The 20,507-nt window shown below is 36.1% G+C and overlaps 1 protein-coding gene across 4 annotated transcripts in view; it reads right to left on the bottom strand.

The window, feature by feature from the left end:
- Nucleotides 1-6,409: 6,409 nt before the first annotated feature.
- Epha7 (EPH receptor A7) overlaps nt 6,410-20,507 on the bottom strand; it is a 149,716-nt gene continuing 135,618 nt past the window's right edge. For all 4 annotated transcript variants that reach the window (XM_051161075.1, XM_051161072.1, XM_051161074.1 and 1 more), the window contains exons 14-17: nt 20,081-20,230; nt 12,365-12,558; nt 11,257-11,412; nt 6,410-9,949 (exon numbers count right to left, since the gene is read on the bottom strand). In XM_051161075.1, the coding sequence (XP_051017032.1) occupies nt 9,835-9,949; nt 11,257-11,412; nt 12,365-12,558; nt 20,081-20,230 (615 nt within the window). In that variant the 3' untranslated portion in view covers nt 6,410-9,834. The remainder of the gene's footprint in view (nt 9,950-11,256; nt 11,413-12,364; nt 12,559-20,080; nt 20,231-20,507) is intronic.

Below are 20,507 nucleotides of genomic sequence, written 5' to 3'. Positions count from 1 at the left end.
AAGAAAGCGCTGCAAAGCTTCAAAGCAATACTGACAGCCTCAGCCATTCTGTTTCCATCTCAGTATTCTGTTTTAATCCAGTCACTGTAATTTCAAAGTGGGAAAGGTATTGGTTATGCCTTACCTGTCCCTCTCTAAACAGTGCTAAAATAAACAAGATAATCAGACATGTATCTAAACATGATTAAGACCGAAAAATTGAAAGTTATATCTACCCCAGTGCCTCTATAGAACAAGAAAACGTAATTTATTCATGCAGAAGTTAAAGTAGTTAAATTCAGGAACATTCTATAAGTGTTGGGTGATACCTGCCTTTCATAGGCTAGAGTGTCTGAGCACAGAATACTGATGGCTAAAATAGTCCGGGTTGGGTTGTGGAGCAGGTAAGTGACATGCCATTTGGGAGGTAGGAAGTGTGCTGTAGAGTTTATAAACATAAGAGCACTGAAAGTCACCAAGGGCAACATCACTACAAGCTTCAGCAGCTAAGAAAGAAAGACTTTGAATTTGAACCTGTGCTTAATTGGAAGCCATCAAAACAAAATCAAAGCAAAGTATGCAGAGACCTTTGCACTATCATCATCCAAGTAATTATGTTTCGAAAGCCAAAATTAAGATGAAAATCCCTACAAAATGCTAAGAAAGTATACCAGAGCCATTAACAGATAATTTTTTATAATTTGCTAATACTTTGTAATTTAGGAGGCTGAACCAATGTGTATGAGAAAGCAATTGAAAAGTAGATAACATATTCTTTTCAAAAAGATAATCATCATGCTATTTTAAATTTGCCTTATAATATTTAAAGCCTATTTATCTTTTTAATTTCTATGTATTCTTCAAAATAAATAAGCAAATCTGTTATCTCCAGTGTGATGAATGAGGAAATTGTGTTTAAGGGAGTTAAATTGTTTGGACAAATGTCAAGGAATCAGTGAATTTTGGAACCTGGACTGCTACTCCTGCCTCGGAGAGCTTGAACATTTCTCTTTGCCTTTGGTTCATTTTTTCCTGTCAACATAGAAAGTTTCTTCTTTTGTATCAATTTATATGGATCTACACATGATGATTTTGGCTCATTAATCAAAATTGAGAGTCTACCAAATGAGTGAATGATTTTATTTGTTACATGTAGGATGCACTTATTTAGCATCAAAGCTAGCTACAAAATTGTTCATTCAGTTAAAATTATTGATAATGTATGTGGAACGTGCAGACTTTGCTCAGCTTCTTGAATGCTTGATGAATATATGGAACGGAACATACATGAAACTTATGCCATGATCATAAGATATGGAGATAACATTTACATTACTACAATGCAAATATTTCATATATAAATAAACGTGGTGATAGAATTAATCCCTCATGGCAAAAGCATCATGAAATCCATACTTCTAGCAGATGATTGGAGTTTTACCATTGTTACTGAGTGTCTAAAGTCTCTGTTTCAGTCTCCCCTATGGAAGGAGAGACAGGAGGTTTGTTTCTAGTTGAAGAACAGAGATAAAGAATTATAATAACAGATATTTTTCTAATTTAAAAATGAAAAATAAAATAATGAAAGCATACATCCTAAGAATATTAAACAAAAAATGAAACTTTAATACTATATGTAATCTTGCCTTAGGTTCAGCTATGTGGGTATCTTGTTAAAGGAGAGTAGGCAAAAAATAAGAGAATCATGATTTTTATAACTATTTGAGGAAGAAAAGGGAAGAAAGAAATAATAGGACAAAAGAGGGAGGGAGGGTAGGAATGGGCAGATACAAATGAGGGGATATTAATTAGGAGATAATATAAAAAACAGTAAATTATGTTCATATAATTTTAACTAATGTGTGTAATGTATAACTTGCATATGTATATATCATATATGTATGTATTATACAAACTATATTTATATGTATATTATATTAATTATGCATATACATCTGTAATGGTTTTACATAAACAGAAATTAATATGTGACTCTTGAATGCTGAAGTTATTTGGACTGTGTATTCTTAGGAAATGTGTTGAGCATTGTGATATTGTGGCTAATGTTACTGAAAAAAACTTAAAAAGCTGGGCATGGTGGCGCACGCCTGTAATCCTAGCACTTGGGAGGCAGAGATAGGGGGATTGTTGTGAGTTCGAGGACAGCCTGGTCTACAAAGAGAGTCAAGGACAGCCAAAGCCTTTGATTAAAAAAACAAAAAAAAAAGTGAAGACGGAGTAAAGGTATGTATGAGGTAGGAGTCAAACATGATTTATACCCTAAAAGTCATTTGTTGATAAATTAATTGTTAAGAATTCATAAGTGTTTTAAGTCATATTCCTTGGAGCAGCAAGATGTCTCAGCAGTTAGAGGTGTTTGCTGGCAAGCATGGCCACTTAGCTTCTCCTTGGGATCCACATGGCAGAAGGAGAGAAACAACTTCTATACATTGTTCTGTGACCTACGCACTCATGCCCCATGCATACACACACACACACACACACACACACACACACACACACACTCAACACACACACATACACACAAACACACACACACACACTCTCTCATATATATATATATATATATATATATATATATATATATATATATATATACATACATACATGCATGCATACAATCTGCCAGCATAAGTAAAAATGTTTAGATGTAAAACTTGTTTCTCATTGTGCAAGTGAGGGTTAGGTGGTAGCTTATGGAGTTGGTTCTTTTCATTTATATGTGGGTTTGGGAGATCAAAGGTATCAGTCTTGGCCACAAGTACCTTTACCTGCTGAACCATTTCTCTGACTCATTCTAATCACTTTTAAGATGGCATCATTTTCACTTGCATACCTAAAACTTTCCCTTATACATGTAAAGCAGGAACGAATGCCACATACTCTGGGATTCATTCATTCTAGCTTCTGTAATCACTCATTGGCTAATCCTTCTTGTTATGAAATAAATAGAAAATAGTCTTATAAGTGTCCTACAAAATTGTACTGTATCGTCCTACTTTTGTACTTAACTATAGAATTACTAATATACATTTAGCTTAATCATTAGCCTACAGCCATTTTTTAAAGTTTAGAACAATAAAACCCTTTCCTCAAATAGTAAAGAACTATATAATTTTGTTCCTTCCTTAAAATGACTTCTCCATTTTTGCCTCATCAAACGGGATATTAGCAAATAATGCAAGATCCATGGATTCCCTCATCAAGCCCAATTTCCTCCTCTTGATTTCATCTTTCTTTAATCTTGCCCAGATGTTTATAACCAATGGTATATCCTCTTTCTTCTCAAGATCTGGAAAAGTCTGCTATTTAGGGCATCCTGGCCTGTTTGCTAATCAGCTCCTTCCACCTTCCACATCTCTGTGCTTCTCTTCTTGGTCCCTAAGGGCATGCCTGCTGTTCCTGCCAGTCACAGAAGCATCCATTCACGCTCTAAAATTAGTTTTTTTCTTTCAATAGCCATTACTGCACCCATACACTGTACCTTACTTATTCTTCACAGCATCGATACTTGCTACCATTTAAGAAAAATATATAATTTGAATTAATTTATACTTCAAGGATTTTGAAAATTTATTGACTATCTACTGAGTGTAAGAAAATGTTAACATTGAATTCCATTTGGCTTCTATTTTCAAAGAGCTCTTAGTCTACTTAGTGTAGGGGAGCCACCCGAATAATCTGGAGAACAGGAATAGGTAATCAGTCACAGTACTGGCAATGAGGTAAAGCACAAAGAAGAGAATAAACTCTGAATCGTGTTATCAGAATAACCGTAGAGTAGATACTGTGTGAGAGGAAGCCCCCTCCCATTTAATATAGTGTGAGGAGGTTGGAGCAGGAGGATTGCTAAGAATTCAAGGCCAGCCTCATCTACATAGTAAAACAAATAAAGAAAAAGTGTAAGGGGCTATGATATAGGAGAACAAAAGTTTACAAGGTCTCTTACAACAAACCTATCTCAATAGGCTTAGCTAACATTTGCCCCTGTTCATTTCAGGTCCAGCAGAGATTGTTTGTATGTAGCACTTGGCTCTGCTATTTCGGTCAAGCTGCGTTCTGGCTAATGGATGGAGATCTTCATGTGGGACTGCTGAGGAGCTAAGCAAAAACATGGCATGCTGGGTCAGAACATCAACAGCCTCCCGTGAATGTTAGAGCTCAGGGTATGTGTTTCTTTTACCCAAAGGAGTCTATTTGAGCCTTACATTTATCTGTATTTAATGTAATCAGTTTCTGTCTTCAGCATATTGGCCAAGGAATTTAAGGTTAAGCATGCCTTTGTAATTTGTACAGGAGTATATGGTATTTATGCAATGCGTATTTAAATTCATGGCACATAGGAAAATTGTTTTTGAGTCGTTTGTCTTATTGCAGAAAGTGTTTAACAGAGTAACACTTAAAGAAATGCCAGCTCTACATGTGTATTTAATTGCTTGTATGCTTTTCTAATTCATTGTCCCAACATTCATTTTAAGTGCTTTGGGTCATGTGGTACAATGGGGAGACCTGAGCATGTTCTTTCCATGCCTAAACTAGAATGAATATCGCTTCAGACAAACACGGCAATTTCTTCTTAGGAGCCTTGTTAAGTAAGAGCTATAGTCACATCCATTTATAACCACACACTGAAAGTAGCTTCTGCTTATTTTGGCTACATACAAAACCTATAAAGATATCTAGTTACAGGTGTTGACTTAAAAAAAAAAAAATAACCTTCAGAAACCTGGGACATTTGAAGTAATCCAATATAAGTGCAGATCATGCCCGATGGAGTTCAGTTATCCATGGAGGCTCATAATAAATCACACCTTATTATTTTGCCAAAGTATCAAATTTAGGAATGCCTATAGATATTTTATATCTTAGGAATCCCTTTGATTGTTACCAACTTATGAAACACTAGACTAGTGTTTCTTATTCTTACCCACAAAACATTTGTGCAATAAGACCAATTAAACCGAATCAATTAATTATATTTATTTTAACCTTAAGGTCAATCAGAAGAGATCTTTTATTGTTTAATTATAGATTTAATTACTTTCAGTCATTGAACTTGGAAAAAAAAAACCCCTACAGCACTTAACTCTAATGCATCTAACAGAATTTTTACTGCAACGTTACTCTCCTGTCTATATTCAGCAAGCTATGTTGAGATGTAGAAAATCAAGTGAGCACAGAGAAGGGACCTACTGACAGGACAGGGACTCAAGCACTCTGCTTCTCAGTAGTTTCAAAATAACCCAGGTGCCATGTGCTAGATTTTGTCAGTTGTTAATGAATGCACTTATGATATTTGTTTTTAGGAACTAGATTCCCCAGTTTTAATTAATTAATTTATTTTTGATTTTTATGTCTTCATTCAGAAGTTTTCCTCAAAACTGAGTTTTGTGAAGCTAAAAATACACAGCAAAGGGGAAAAGCAAAAATAAACGCTAAACCAATAGAAAATTCGTGAATACTATAAATTTGAAATAATTTTTCATTTCAGAGTGAACACTTTGTTATAAATATTATCTTAATAATTCTGGTGAAAGACTGTGATACCAAGATGCTTTTACACTACATATAAAGACAGAAGTTTAATATATATTTGCTAAATTCGGGAAATTGCTTCTGTTTTCTGAACTGTATAGTATTTCGTTATATGCAGCTAAAGATGGGCTTTTTCCCCCCTTTGTTACTGCACTACATCTTTGGCCGTTATATTATTATCATTTTCAGTATGAATGGGCAAAGTAGCTGTAAGTTTCATTATTCTCCTTGCATTTTGGTTCAGGCCTGCGTAAGTATCCTCATAGATAAGACTGCCTTGCATCAGCACTGGGTGCTTAACCATAATGGCCATTTTCTTGACATGTTTGCTACTCATTGCTCATCTTTAGATGATGACACTATATGAGTGCTTGATTTTCTTAGTTTCATCCGTAAATTGATCTCTAACCCAGGGTCTGTTCTACACAGCTGGATCAGAGAACCAATTAGGTCCCACTTTTCCTTTGTGCTGGCTCCTGTTTGCATTACCCAGCAGTATAAATGCAAATGTTCCCTAGTGTCACTCAGCTATGTCAGATATTTAACATGTCTGTCAAGGGCCAAGGACAAAGTACTTCCTTTCTTATGCAAATATTCTCGTTTTCTCATGTAGCAGCTTCAAGAACAAACAAAAACAGGTTTTAACTGAAATGTTCAACAATCTGGCCCTTTGTAAACAGCCTTGTTATTCCATAACCAATGATTAGAGTGAAATTAGGCCAGTATACAAGAAGGGGAGTAGGAATAATCAGTTTTATTTATATTCATGCCAACCCAGTGAACTATTTTCACAAAATCTTATCTCCCATTTTATTAGATAAGAAAAGAAAGGAGAAGGAATATGAAAGAGCCCACCAATGACTGGAGACAGGAATTTCTTTACATTGTCTAATAGACTTGTTTATTATTTTAAGCTGGTAAAAAGAGACTTATGATTCTTGTTGAAGAAAGAGTTACTTGTGCTTGATACATCGAAGACACTGTTCAAAAGCATTTTGTCCTTATAAAAGGATGACCCCTGTAGTAATTCTTAGGCAAGGAGGGACAAAATTCAACCAACAAAAAGCATATTTCGCCCCGAATTCCCCATGATTTCTCCACATATAGCAAAAAAAAAAAAAAAAAAAAAAATACATATCAGTAATTCATTGGAACATGCACATCAGTGAGCAGCACAGCTTTAAGCTGCTCAGGAAACAAATAGGGGGAGGGAAGAACCAGCATTACCTAAACAAAAGAGAGGTGACGTACACCCTTTCAATTGTCTTAAAAACACCAATAAGAGGAGCAATTAAAATATAGTCCTAAGTAGTACTAGCTAATGTAGATTACATAAGTATACAATATGATTCAACTAATAGTGCTCTGAGAGGCATGAGCCACCGGTTCTAGTAAACAAGGCCCTGAGCCATTGCTGAGAAAATATTAGCTCCCAATGGAAAGAGTTAAGTACGGAACGCAAACCAGGTCAAGTGGGCGGGCGGTGTTCTATAAAAGGTGGCTGTATTAAAGCAAGCAGGCCATTTCCTGTTGTGTGTTTCATAGTTTTGGAATTCTCTGTTGGGCATTTGCTTTCTCTACTTTTCCTCCCCTGAGCACTAATTATCACAAAAGATTTCAAGGTGCACGTTGTACATTCTCATGGCAATAGCATCTCATCTCTTTACGGAAGAGAGGGTTACAATCAGGTTCACAATGTTAATTCCTTTTCTCTTCACGCGTGTTTCACATACATGTACTTCAAAATCATAGTATTGGTTAGGAAAAGAAACCTACAAACAAGAGAGCGCGAATCAGTTATCCACTTCCTATTGTGCTGTGTGTCTTTCCCATCCCTTCTCCCCTTTCCCTGTAAATAGCTGTAAAAAATTTAAGGCAGATGAGGTATATTGCTGAAGGAAAAAGTTATTTTTGAGAAAAAACTAAAAAAAAAAACCTTGTATTCTGCCCTTCTACTCAAGAAAGACTACTCAACTATAAATCTATTACTAGAAAAAGCAGGAAAGACTCTGTCTGCGTGTACCATACTGCGTCTTCTATTTCTAGAATGGCTTTTTGTTAATTTAATTTTAATAGAAAAAATAAGCACCTTAAGCTATGAACAAGAAAAGAACTTCATTATTAGTGAGTCCAGAATCCAAACGGAATTAGAGAACACTCGCTCAAGCTCTCACTCATTCGCACAAAGGCCAATGCTACTGATTAGAATTGTAAAGTGCTGTACTTAGTATAAACACTTGTATACACTGCAGACACTGAAAAATAACCCTCAAGCACATTGTGTTATAGTTCCAAAAATATATTTACAGTCTATTACAAAGATTACAAATGGAAGTGTCTAGGTGACTGGATTATGCTAATTAAAACTATTTTTACAGATTATATTTCCGTAGGGACAAAAACATTTTAGTGAAATTAAAATGAGTTTTGTACTTAATCAAAAAATAAATTAAAATATCAAATAACACTGTACAGTGATGAAAGAAAAAAGGGTGGGGAGGGGTTTGGGAAGCAATCCATTTGAGTTTTCTATAGCCATCTTTGGTCCTAAATGTGGGAAAACACATTATGTAGCACTGAAAATACCTGTTTCTTTGTGAAGCTCTGCAAGTAAAATAGAAAAATATAGTGCATTTTCAATGTACTCAGAGCCACTACGGAAAATGTGTATACAAAACAAGACGGTATAAATAAAATTTACAGGTTTTACAAAGGAACATTTACAGATTTAGCTCGTTACCTGTTTGTTTGTTTGTCTGTTTGTTTGTGGGTGCCCACATTACCAAACAACGCCGATTAGGACCGATCCCTGGGATCTTTCTCTGTTAAGATAGTATAAACAGCCTAATTTTCTTTGGAAGTACAACAGTTCGGTTTGGGGTAGTTCATGATTTTTATAACTTTTGAAAACATTACTCAAATATGTATACATTCCTGAAATATCTATAAAGACACATTTAATTATTGCTTATGAAATTCTAACACAGTAACCAAATAATATGGTTTAATAAATAAATTAGAAACGGAAAAGCTACACCCTTTACTTCTTCCTTTTGGGGGTAAATGAGTTTTGATCTAAAAGGGAGTTGTGTGTGTCCGTGTTCATAGATAAAATACTTCTGTTTTGCTTTCTTCTCACTGAAATGGTGGTAATCTTTTGTGGGAAAATCGTCTTTGCATGGTGAGAAGTGAACTGCCCCTTTGATCTTCCTTCAGAGTAACAATAGAAAACTTAATTCTTTACCTTTGTATTTGGACTGCATTCAACAAGAAAGAATACAAAATATAGGTCAACTATTTCTCCTAAATTTCTTAATGTCACAAGACTGAAGCTCTTGATGTGCTCAGATTAGGTTTTAGCTAACACTGGAGAACTTGTGTCTCCAGGCTTGCCTTCACCAGCATCTTCGGATGAAGCCTCAGCCTTTTATCATATACACATAAACCTAAAATTTGACATTTTTATTAAGTTCTGTCTAGTAAATCACTCTATAAACAATCTGTTAAAAGTGCCTTATAGTATTTATGGATCATTATTGCTTTTTTCATTGAAAAGTTAATATGTTGTCTGATTTTTACAAAAAAAATCCTATTAAAAATATTAGAGCTCTTGGCAACTTGCAATTGTGAACTACCTGCCAATTAGCAAACAATATCAAAACATCACTGGTTAAACAGAACAAACGGACACAGTAAGGATATCAAAGATGTGAATGACAAAGTGATATCCTCAACTATGTGTGTATTTTTGTTTTTGTTTAAATGTGAGACTCTTTCAAAGGTACCCAGTGTAGTAACGTGTCATAAGTTTAACACTAAAAAGTTCCAAAGCTACAAATAACTTTCTAAAACAAAGTCCTTATGCAGAATAAACACAGATGGTTCTGGAAAAGAATAGTCTGAAATCACATATTTAAGGAAAATATTTCATTGATTTTAACAATAAGATCATGATTTTATTTGACAAATATATTCTTTCTTAAATTCTTTATGTACATTTTAAAAAGTCTATAAGATAAAAAGGAGGTTCGAGAGCTCAAGGTGTTGGGATGTTTTTCAGGTAGTACTTTGTTTATTGTCACTGCTGTGTTCCTGGCCACCAGTGGTGGATCCTAAATTCCCTTTTTGTATATTCTGGTGGCACTTAGGAGTTCAAGTCTTTAGGTGCTTCTAAAATCTTCTCTTTATTGTCGGAAGGACCCAGTATATCAACTGTCTTCTAGCAGCATTCTATGCATATACTGAAGGCCAGAACTGCTCTCCTGCAGTTGTAAGCCTCATACAAGAGAGACCCACGTGTCACACTTGGATGCCTGTACCATGTAAATGCAGCATCTGTGCTCGCATAGTCTGGATGCTGCTCATGATCTTCTTTTGATGGCCAACCAGTGTGATCCCTAAACTCATCACATCACTGAAAAAGACAAGGGCATACTTATTAGATATATTACAGAGAATGGATCATGTTTTAATTGCTCATCAACTATTAGTAAAATTATCTATTAATTTTAGGCTAGCAGATACTAACAGTATTCTTGGGTACTATAATCTTGCTCCAAAGATCATATGCTGACCTGTTTGTACAGTCTCATTTGGAAAAATTGGATTAACAAGTCTGTCTCTTAACTTACCATACTATTGTTTTTAAAGTAATCTGAAATTTTTATATAAAAATTGTTTTAACTTTAAAATGTCATTCCCTAGTTAAAAGGTAATGAAAATGAAATGTTACTTGAAATGTTGAAGGCTTTAAATTATTTAACTGGAAAAAGGGCATGTTCTAGCAATAGAATTATTTTCTACGTTCCAGTAGAAAGCTCTAGAAATCAATGTCACACAAAAATGTACAGTTAGTTGGATTCTGTAATTCCGAGTATTTATTCCTAGCTGTGCAATTGCATTCCTTCAATAATAAGAATAAAACTGCTACAGTTATATGCTATGATACAGTCACAGCTTAAATGCATAGTAAGTTAATTCTAACTATTTCTGTGCTTTTGTCTTTCCTAATAGTCAGAAATGTTGAGCTTAGATATTTACAAGTAGCTGAAATTTTCCAGCAATATAATACTATTATATTCTGTAGCAGGTCCTTTTAAAAGCATAGACTTACAGAGACAAAAATTACTATGAAAATCATATCCAGGTATAGACATGCTAACTTTATGCATAGGTTGTATGTATGCATTTCGGTGCAGACAGAAAGCTTATTTGGTAGCTGGGTTGAGAGTGCTTCAGATGACCTCTGAAGACCATTTAGTCAGGGATAAACTAGAAAGAAAAATTTGCTTCTTTTGACTTCAAGTTCATAATAATTTTAAAGCTGGTTGCAGAAATATCCCCCCATGAATAGGAAGCAGAATGACACAGTGGTTAATAAGAAAGGAGCCCCACTGTGCAGAGCCCAGAATGCTGGCCATGGAGACAAATTAGATGTCAAACTCCTGTTGAGTCATTGTAGAGGATATTTAAGTTTTCTGATCTTTATCTTTATCACTTACAAAATTCACATGGGACTATTGATTTCATAGCATGGTTGCTATGCTGTTTAAAGAGAATTTATGTTTAAAACACTATTGACCTATACGTATTTCTTTTAGAAATGAATTTTTCCTATGATTTTGTGATCTATAGACTTATTACGAAGAGGATAACCTAGCCTATGAATTGTGTATTGTACCCAATCAATTCTTAAATACAATTTAAGAAGCTTCAACTTACTCAATAGTCATCCTGGCCACTGACTCCAGTGAGTTATAACCTGCTGCTGTGAAGTTGTCCTTATACCTTTCCATTTTAATAGCTTGTAACCATTCTCCAACTGAACAAAAGGCAGTGAAGTCAGGAGTGCTCTGATCCAGGAGAGGGCTTATGGGCCTGAGTAAGAATAAAACACAGAAAAATGTATCATCAGCAATTACAAAAGAAAAAAAGAATGTCTTGGTACATCCAAGAAGAAGGGTATAAGAAACAAAGTAAGAAGTCTTAACTGATGTATGTAATAACCAAAAGCAAAACAAGTAGCTTGTCCAGAAACTAAACATATCTGTGTTTACGTTTTAATTGTAAGGGTGCCCACTGCGCTGTGTCTTCTGTATGCTCCTAAATGCTATATAGGTGAGGGTGCTTGGAAGAGGCATATTTGTTCATTGGCTTTTTTTTTTCACAATTAGACTAGATTAAAAGAAATCCATCTGGCTGTATCCTAACTCATCCAGGCCACTGGTGTGTTCTTCACAGCATTAAAAATTCTGTTTTGATGACATGCTGGGTGTCCCATGGAGATAATAGACTCATGGAGAGTGTAGCCCCCGGCAGTGAGCTTACCTACATCTGAAGCTGAAAAACTACTGCAGTGCCCTGTGCTAGGATGAAGGCACTGTTGTTAATGTGTATGTTGAGCAGCATAAGCTGAGTTACATTTTTACAAGAATATGCCAAAGTGAGAGCCAGATAATGAAAGCTAGGGAGCAACAATGCAGGCCTGGAAGCAACGCAACTCTGCCTGGTCATTGAGCCTTAGCCAGCACAGAACACATTCTGAGAAAAACATCTCCTGCTATCATAAGTCCTGTTACCATAAGTCCTGTTTTCACAAGTCACATGTAAAGTCCAATAACAATGAACAGACTGAGTTAAATACTAATTGAAGTAAACCATCTAAAAAGGAAAAAAAAAATAGCCAACAAACTTTGTAAACATAACATTTTAGTATAGATTTATGGGTGAACACAGAATTCAGTTTGCTATTGGGGCAAAGCTGAGGAGGCAAATGGTTCAAGTGGATGTTTTAATTTCACTAAGTTCCATCCCATTGGAGATGTCTTACCGACTACAAGTTCCCAGCGGTGTTTTCAGACTACTTGGATTTCGAATCATTTTGTCTAGAATTCCGACTATCTGCTCAAACTTTGGTCTCTCCGCCCGTTCTTTCTGCCAACAATCCAGCATTAGCTGGTGAAGACCAGCTGGGCAGTCCATGGGCGCTGGTAAACGATAACCTTCTTCTATTGCTTTTATGACCTGATGGCCAAAAGGACATGAAAAAATTACCAACTGAGCTTCAATTACAATGAAACAAACTGCTTGGAAGGCAAAATGGTTTATCCAGATAAGAGTGAGACATGTTGCTTACAAAGTCCTCATTTTTCCCTCGAAACATTCATGAATATATTAAGCATGCTATTATGGGGTCCACGATGCGCGGGATGTGATGACATTTCCTAGTTAATTCAGCAATAGGGAACAGCAATTAAGCTCACACAGGGTTATAGAGACGGAAATATTTTTAATGCCACCCCAGAGGTTTTCAAAAGGGGACACATTACGGAACTCTCTTAGCTGAATATAGTTGTAAGAATACACATGTGCATAGAAGTAAAAGATAATGAATGTGGAAAGAAGGAAAGTGTTACTGAAAGTAAGCCAAAGGGTTTCACTTTTTGATGAGTTCAGCTGACACTTTTTAAAACAAGGGAGCATGCTATGTGAAAGTGGTATGTCAGAGACTGTTATCCAACACACTATTCTTTTAACCACCTTGATGGCTATTATTTTGGGTTCTGAGATGCAAGAGCTTGCTGGATACAGTTTGTTCTGGCACATGAAAGGTGGCTGGATTCCTGCCAGTCCCCACATTGACTTATCTGACAGCAGAGGTGGAAAGCAGCAAGCATAGAGAAAGCTTTAGAGGAGAAAACTGACATGGGCTTTTAGTCAAGGCTTAATGATTCATTGTACTCGTTTAAAAAAATTTTTTTTATCACAGACAATTTATAGATAAATAACAAGCAGAGGAATTATTTGCATCACATTTGAGTATTATTTAAAAACATAAAATAGGTTTGCATAGACATTTATGTAAAGCATTTAGAAATCTTAAGATTCTTATTACCAAGGATTTCAGTTATATGAAAAGGAAAAAATCTTAAAAATCTAAAGTTATTATTAATCTGAGCAGCACAGGGAAGACAGTAGGAAGGTAAACAATACCAATAAGGGCTTAAAAAGCAAATAACAATACCACTCAAGGATCAATACCAACTCTTGACCCTGGCTAACATAATAGCTTTCAAATTTAAGAAAAAATTGTGGGTATAAGGACAGATGTTTATGGGCTGTTTGTTAATTAGTGGTTGTAGTTTCTCCTTCAATAGCTATAATTTAATGTTTGTAATAGTGTTTGAAGGAAGGAAAGGGAAGGGAGAAATATTGTAAATATATTACAAGCTCAAAAATAAAATTATAAATGTAAGAAAAAATGACTTTCTGGTAAAGAAACCACACAAACTTAGTGTTTTCGAATAAAGGCAGATATAGTTACACAAAGAACTGATTTTAGAAAATGTTAATGATCTTGCCATTTGTAGGGCCACTTGTCAACGAGATGTATGTTCTCTTTCGGTAATAGCACACTAAAACATGTGTATGATGGATGGTGCCATGAATGATGTAACTAGCGTTAACTCTTTTAGGGGAAAACCTACTATACATGAGAGAAGCATGGGAGAATAGCAAAGTAGAAGGATCCAGAGGGTCCTAGAAACCTACAAGTAGAACATTATGATAGGCAGATTTGGGACAGGGGTCCTGCTCAAACTAAGGCACCAGCCAAGGACAATACAGGCGGTAAACTTTAAACCCCTACCCAGATCTAGCCAATGGACAGAACATTCTCCACAGTTGAGTGGAGAGTGGGATATGACTTTCACACGACCTTTGGTGCCTCACATTTGACCATGTCCCCTGGAGGGGGAGACCTGGTGGCACTCAGAGGAAAGATAGCAGGATACCAAGAAGAGACTTGATACCCTATGAGCATATACAGGGGGAGGTAATCCCCCTCAGGCACAGCCATAGGGGAGGGGAATAAGGGGAAAATGGGAGGGAGAGAAGAATGGGAGGATGCAAGGGATGGGATAACCATTGAGATGTAACAAGAATAAATTAATGAAAAATTAAAAAATATAAATCCACCCAAAATACATGTATTGATTCAATGCTACAATAAAAATATACTTAAAAAAAGAAAAATAAAGATGAGTCCATTTTGTAATTTAAGAGACACATGTATGAGTACAGTGTAAGGTAAAAAGATAAATAATTAAACTTAATTATATTGATATTTTAAAAGTGTTCATTATAAATTCTAGTGCCAAATCTCCTAAATTTGCACAGTTGTTCGTATTTCATTAGTTTATTACACATCTCAGCCCATAGTCCTCATAGGTATTCCATAGTCTATAAGTTTAAACTGAATATATCATTTTTTCTACACTCTTTTCCTGTTCCCTGGCCAGAAAGGTGGGAATGGTACTATATTCTTTTTTCTATGCAAAGCCAACTAGCTCCTACCTTTTCATGGTTCTAAGTCCTGAAACAATGTATATTAAGAATTAGAAAAATAATTGCTCACATCCTGTAAATGCAATTATGGTCTCAGAGTAAGTCTTCACAAAGTTTCAAATTTGTTTCTATACGTACTGTTTATTTGTGCATAGTAAATGAAAAGCATTATCCAGTAATGATTGTGGATATTAATAGAGGCTATATGAGGCTTGATGACGTCCGACCTGCAAGCACAGGTCCTTGAAAACATTGCCCCACATAAATGTATAACATGACGTTTATCCCACATGCAAACATACGTAAATGGCAACTGTGCCTATATACACAGATAACATATATACATATGGAATTATATTTTTGGAAGTTATTTAATTTTTATTTTATGTGTATGGGTACTTTTGCCTACATGTATATATGAATAGCATCATGTGAGCCTAACACCCCAAAGACCAAAAGAGTGTTTTGGATCCCAGGAATTGAAGATATATACAGCTGTGCCACATGTTTACTTAGAATTGAATCCAGGTCCTCGGTAAGAGCTGTAAGTGCAATTAACCAGTGGACTATAACAAGAACCTATCTACCATTTAAGTAACAGTGTTGTTCTTCGACTCAAGTGTTATACGTAAAACACGTTAGAGAAAAGTAAATGTGCATTTGAAAATCTAGGCTAAGTGATTTAAACAGTAGCTTAACTTGTGATATGTAAGTAGCTTCCAAAATCTTGTGCATTAAAATGACCACATAATAAATACTTGGGAAGACACCCTTTCCATTGGAAAGAGTGGTTTTCCTTATGCTCAAGGTTGCTTTTATTGAACCCATAAAACATTTTTCTAATTTGAGAAAACTTGATTTCAATAGCAACACTATTGGTCCAGTCCTCATCATTTCCTGTGCTTCCAAATTGGTTTCCACGTCTGCATTTCTTTGTCACCTTAGTAGAACAACGTAGTAAGCATTATCTTTCTATTCTCCCTTTTGCTCAAAATAAATTAAAATAAAATTATTTTCATGTTCCCTTTGGCATCAACTTCAACAGGGTCCCAAACTTTCATGATGTCTTTTAGCATTCTTGAGCTTAGAATCCCATGTATGTTTAGAGTTTGTATCAATAGAGCAAGTATGACTAAATACCTTACAGGAAGGAAATAGTTATTGAACTTTTGTAGGCATCTCTCTACATTCTAGAACTTTACGAAGCCTATGCTGTAGTAGATACATGTTACTGATACCTCAGTGCAAAACAAATGATTTTCAATAAGTACAAATATATTGGGCTACACATTCAAAGCAGTGGTAGCAGAGTACAGGGTTCAGTATGTCCTAGCATAATGCAAGTGGTGATGGGACTCTCCTTTAATCCCAGCACTAGGGAGGGGGAAGCAGGAAGATCTCTGAGTTTGAGACCAGACTGGTGTATACAAGCAAGGCTACACAGAGAAATCCTGTCTCTAAAAAAAAAAAAAAAAAAAAAAACAGTGAGGGAGAGGGAGAGAGAGAGGTTGGGGGGGGGTGCAAAGAGAGGGAGGGAGAGGGGGAGGGAAAGAGGGCCTTCTGTTTCAGTTGCTACACAGAAGTTCTCACTGACAATAGTCAATATACTAGCACCTTGTCCAAAACCAATGTCCTTATTCCGTAGATTTTTTAAATTTTTTTTGTTTTTGTTTTTGTTTTTATTTTATTTTATTTTATTTTATTTTATTTTATTTTTAAATTTATTCTTGTTACATCTCAATAGTTATCCCATCCCTTGTATCCTCCCATTCCTCCCCCCCCCCCCCATTTTCCCATTATTCCCCTCCCCTATGACTGTTCCTGAGAGGGATTTCCTCCCCCTGTATATGCTCATAGGTTATCAAGTTTCTTCTTGGCTACCTGCTGTCCTTCCTCTGAGTGCCACCAGGTCTCTCCCTCCAGGGGACATGGTCAAATGTGAGGCACCATAGTACATGAGAAAGTCATATCACACTCTCCACTCAACTGTGGAGAATATTCTGACCATTGGCTAGATCTGAGAAGGGGTTTAAAGTTTACCTCCTGTATTGTCCTTGGCTGGTGCCTTAGTTTGAGCGGGGGACCCCTGGGCCCAAATCTGCCTATCATATTGTTCTACTTGTAGATTTCTAGGACCCTCTGTATCCTTTTATTTTTGCTATTCTCCCATGCGTCTCCCATTTAGAGTCCCAATAGGATGCCTTCCCCTCTGTCCCAGTTTCCTGGTAAGTGAAGGCTTTCGTGAGACATGCCCCTTGGGCTAGTATGCAGATATAAGTGAGTATATACCATGGGCTTGGAACTAAACAGAGAATTCTCAACAGAGGAGTATCAAATGGCTGAGAAACACTTAAAGAAATGCTCAACCTCCTTAGTCATCAGAGAAATGCAAATCAAAACAACTCTGAGATTCCATCTTACACCCATCAGAATGGCTAAGATCAAAAATTCAAGCAACACCACATGCTGGCGAGGATGTGGGGAGAGAGGAACACTCCTTCATTGCTGGTGGGAATGCAAACTAGTACAGCCACTTTGGAAATCTATCTGGTGCTATCTCAGAAAAATGGGAATAGGGCTTCCTCAAGACCCAGCTATTCCACTCCTTGGAATATACCCAGAAGATGCTCCAGCACACAACAAGAAAATTTGCTCAACCATGTTCATAGCAGCCTTATTCATAATAGCCAGAACATGGAAACAGCCTAAGTGTCCCTCAGTAGAAGAGTGGATAAAGAAACTGTGGTACATATACACTATGGAATACTACTCAGCTATTAAAAACAAGGAATTCCCGAAATTTGTGGATAAATGGATTGAGCTAGAAATGATCATAATGAGTGAGTTAACCCAGAAGCAGAAAGAATCAAATGGTATATACTCACTTACTTCCGTGGATTTTTATTGTTAACTTTCCAGAAAAACAACTTACCTGTCAAGACATAACTAAATATTATAGTAAATATTTATCAAATATGTACCACATGATTAATATGGCTTTGAATTGGAGTTATCTTATTTGATTGATACAGAAACCATCTTAAGTAAATACCATTAGATTACTAACTTTAGAGATAAAGAATTTGCACCACATAAAAAAATATTCAAATCACATAATTTTTAGAAAAGATGGAATTGGATGTCAGTGATCTGATCAGAGTCAATGAAGTGTTTTTTTTTTTTTTCCCTAAGTACTTAAATATTCTTGGAAACAAAGAATACATGTTGATCTATGAATTCAGGTAAAATTACTCCAAACATTATTGGAAATTACCAGAAACATGTTAGGTTTACCTGCATTGATCTATCCTCACTCCTGTCACAGATACAACCTCTTTGCTGTTCACTACTGATATTAATTAGATATAAAATTTACCACTGCAGTGTCCCCTTATTACTGAAGTGTGGATTCTGAGAGGCTTCATCCAACAGCTGATGGAAACAGATTCAGAGACCCACAGCCAAATAGGCCAGACTTGGAGAGTCTTGTGGAAGAGCAGGAGGAAGGATTGAGGAAGCCAGAGTGAGCAGGGACAGCACAAGAAGATCTATAGTCAACTAACTTAGGCTCAAGGGATTCACATAGACTGATCCTCCAACCAAAGAACATGCATGGGCTGGGCCTAGAGCCCCTCTACACATATGTAGGAGATGTGCAGCTTGCTCATCATGTGGGTCCCCTAACAATGGAAGTAGGCGCTGTCTCTGACTCTGTTGCCTGTGTATGGATCCCTTTTCTGTAGCTGGGCTGCCCTGTCTGGTCTCAGTGGGAGAGAATGAACTTAGTCGTGCTGTGACTTAAGGTGCCTGGGTAGGTTGGTACCCCTTGGATGTGATCCCCTTCTATGAGAAGAAGGGGAGAGGAGAATGTGGGGAGGGACTTGAGGGTGAGCCTGGATGCACAGGAGGGATGGGGCTGGGATCAGGCTATAATGTGATTAAATAAATTAATAAATAAATGGGAAAAAAAGAATATGATATACATTTCTCTTTATGAAGTTTGTATGTACATAACCCTTTCTACTTTAAAACCCCATGCTTTCAACATTCATGCATATTTTCAAGATGAAAAGGCTAAAAAGCCAATGCTAAACACTGAACTCAGAACAAATCTCCATTCCAGACATAATTCTAGTTGATCAACAAAAATATTTTTGTCATAATAATTCTTTATTTGTGGCACTTGTTTTAAAGAAAAATAAAAAACAATAAGGTAGTAACCAAACTTAAAATAGTAAGGTGTTTTTCCTCTCAACCATTTCTGGCATGTTTAGAAGTTAAGTAAACTTTGAGTTTAAGTCATCTTACATTCCTGTCAATCCTTTTATGTTGGAAACTAGTATGAAAGGAAGGTGTCAAAAGAGATGGAACTCTATGGAGTATCTAGGGATGTAAATATTCCCTTTCTCTGCCCCAAGGATTTGTTTGCCACATTCTGACAGTCCATGAAATCTTTGACACTGAAACCTGTCAAATATTAGCAACTCTGCCTCTGCCAAAAGGAAGCATCATTTAGATTTTGTCTTTGAAACACTAAAAACAAAACAAAACAAAAGCAGGAAAAAGTGTATCACTCAATTCAAAATACCAGAAAATATAAATGATTAAAAACCTTCCTTCCAAACTTATATCCTTAAGTTAATGCAGAGATCTGAAGCATTGCAAAACTCTCCATGTACAGCATATGACTTTATTTGCCACGGGAACTCGTTAGGTAACTCTAAATAACAAACAAAGGTACCAACTGAATGAAAATACCTAAATTTTAGCTGTAGCTGATTCCTGCTCTTGCTTATGTCTTTATCAACTTCAGAAGTACAATTATGAATCATTTCCTAGTGGCATCCTTGTTTTAAATGGCAGTGATGAGGTTCTTACTCTGAAACACTGGTTTGGCCTAACTCTTTAATAGCATCCCTTGGCATCATTATCACCATTAAAGAGGAAATGTCATTTTCAGTATCCTATTGTGCCAATAGCATTAAAATAAAAAGATAAGCAAGTAATCATTCTAAGTAAGAAAATAAAAAAGCAAAACCAAGAAAACCTTAAATTCATGATAATTATTATCATCCTTAGCACTGATAGTAATAGGAAATTGTGTTTTTATAAGTCTGTACAAATGTGTCCTTAATGAGCCATCAACAATGTTACACTAGAAATGGATGTGAGTGTCTTGTCGGTACAATGAGTCACCTACATCTTGATTTGACATGTCCCAATAAGGTCGTTCTCCATAAGACATCACTTCCCACATGACAATCCCGTAGCTCCACACGTCACTGGCTGAGGTGAATTTCCGGTATTGAATGGCCTCAGGTGCAGTCCATCTTACCGGAATTTTTCCACCCTGTTATATAAAAAGATGTTGACATTTTAAGTATGCACACTAGCTTATACATCATTTATGGGCACACCACCAGCTATGTTAAATGTTTCTAGGGGAGTTGGCAGCTCAGAAGCATCGGGTCTGTGAACCTTGAACTTCTCTGTATTCCAAGTTGCCAATCTTTCTATTAGGCTCTCATTACATGTTCATTGCTAAGGCAACTGTACTTAATGGACCTTGTGTGGTGTCAGGGCGAGAATCTAATGAATAGATAATGACAAATTAGACCACATTGCCA

The sequence above is a fragment of the Acomys russatus genome, chromosome 2 (genome assembly GCF_903995435.1).
Source record: "Acomys russatus chromosome 2, mAcoRus1.1, whole genome shotgun sequence".
NCBI lineage: Eukaryota > Metazoa > Chordata > Mammalia > Rodentia > Muridae > Acomys > Acomys russatus.
This window is presented reverse-complemented; position numbering and strand designations above follow the sequence as displayed.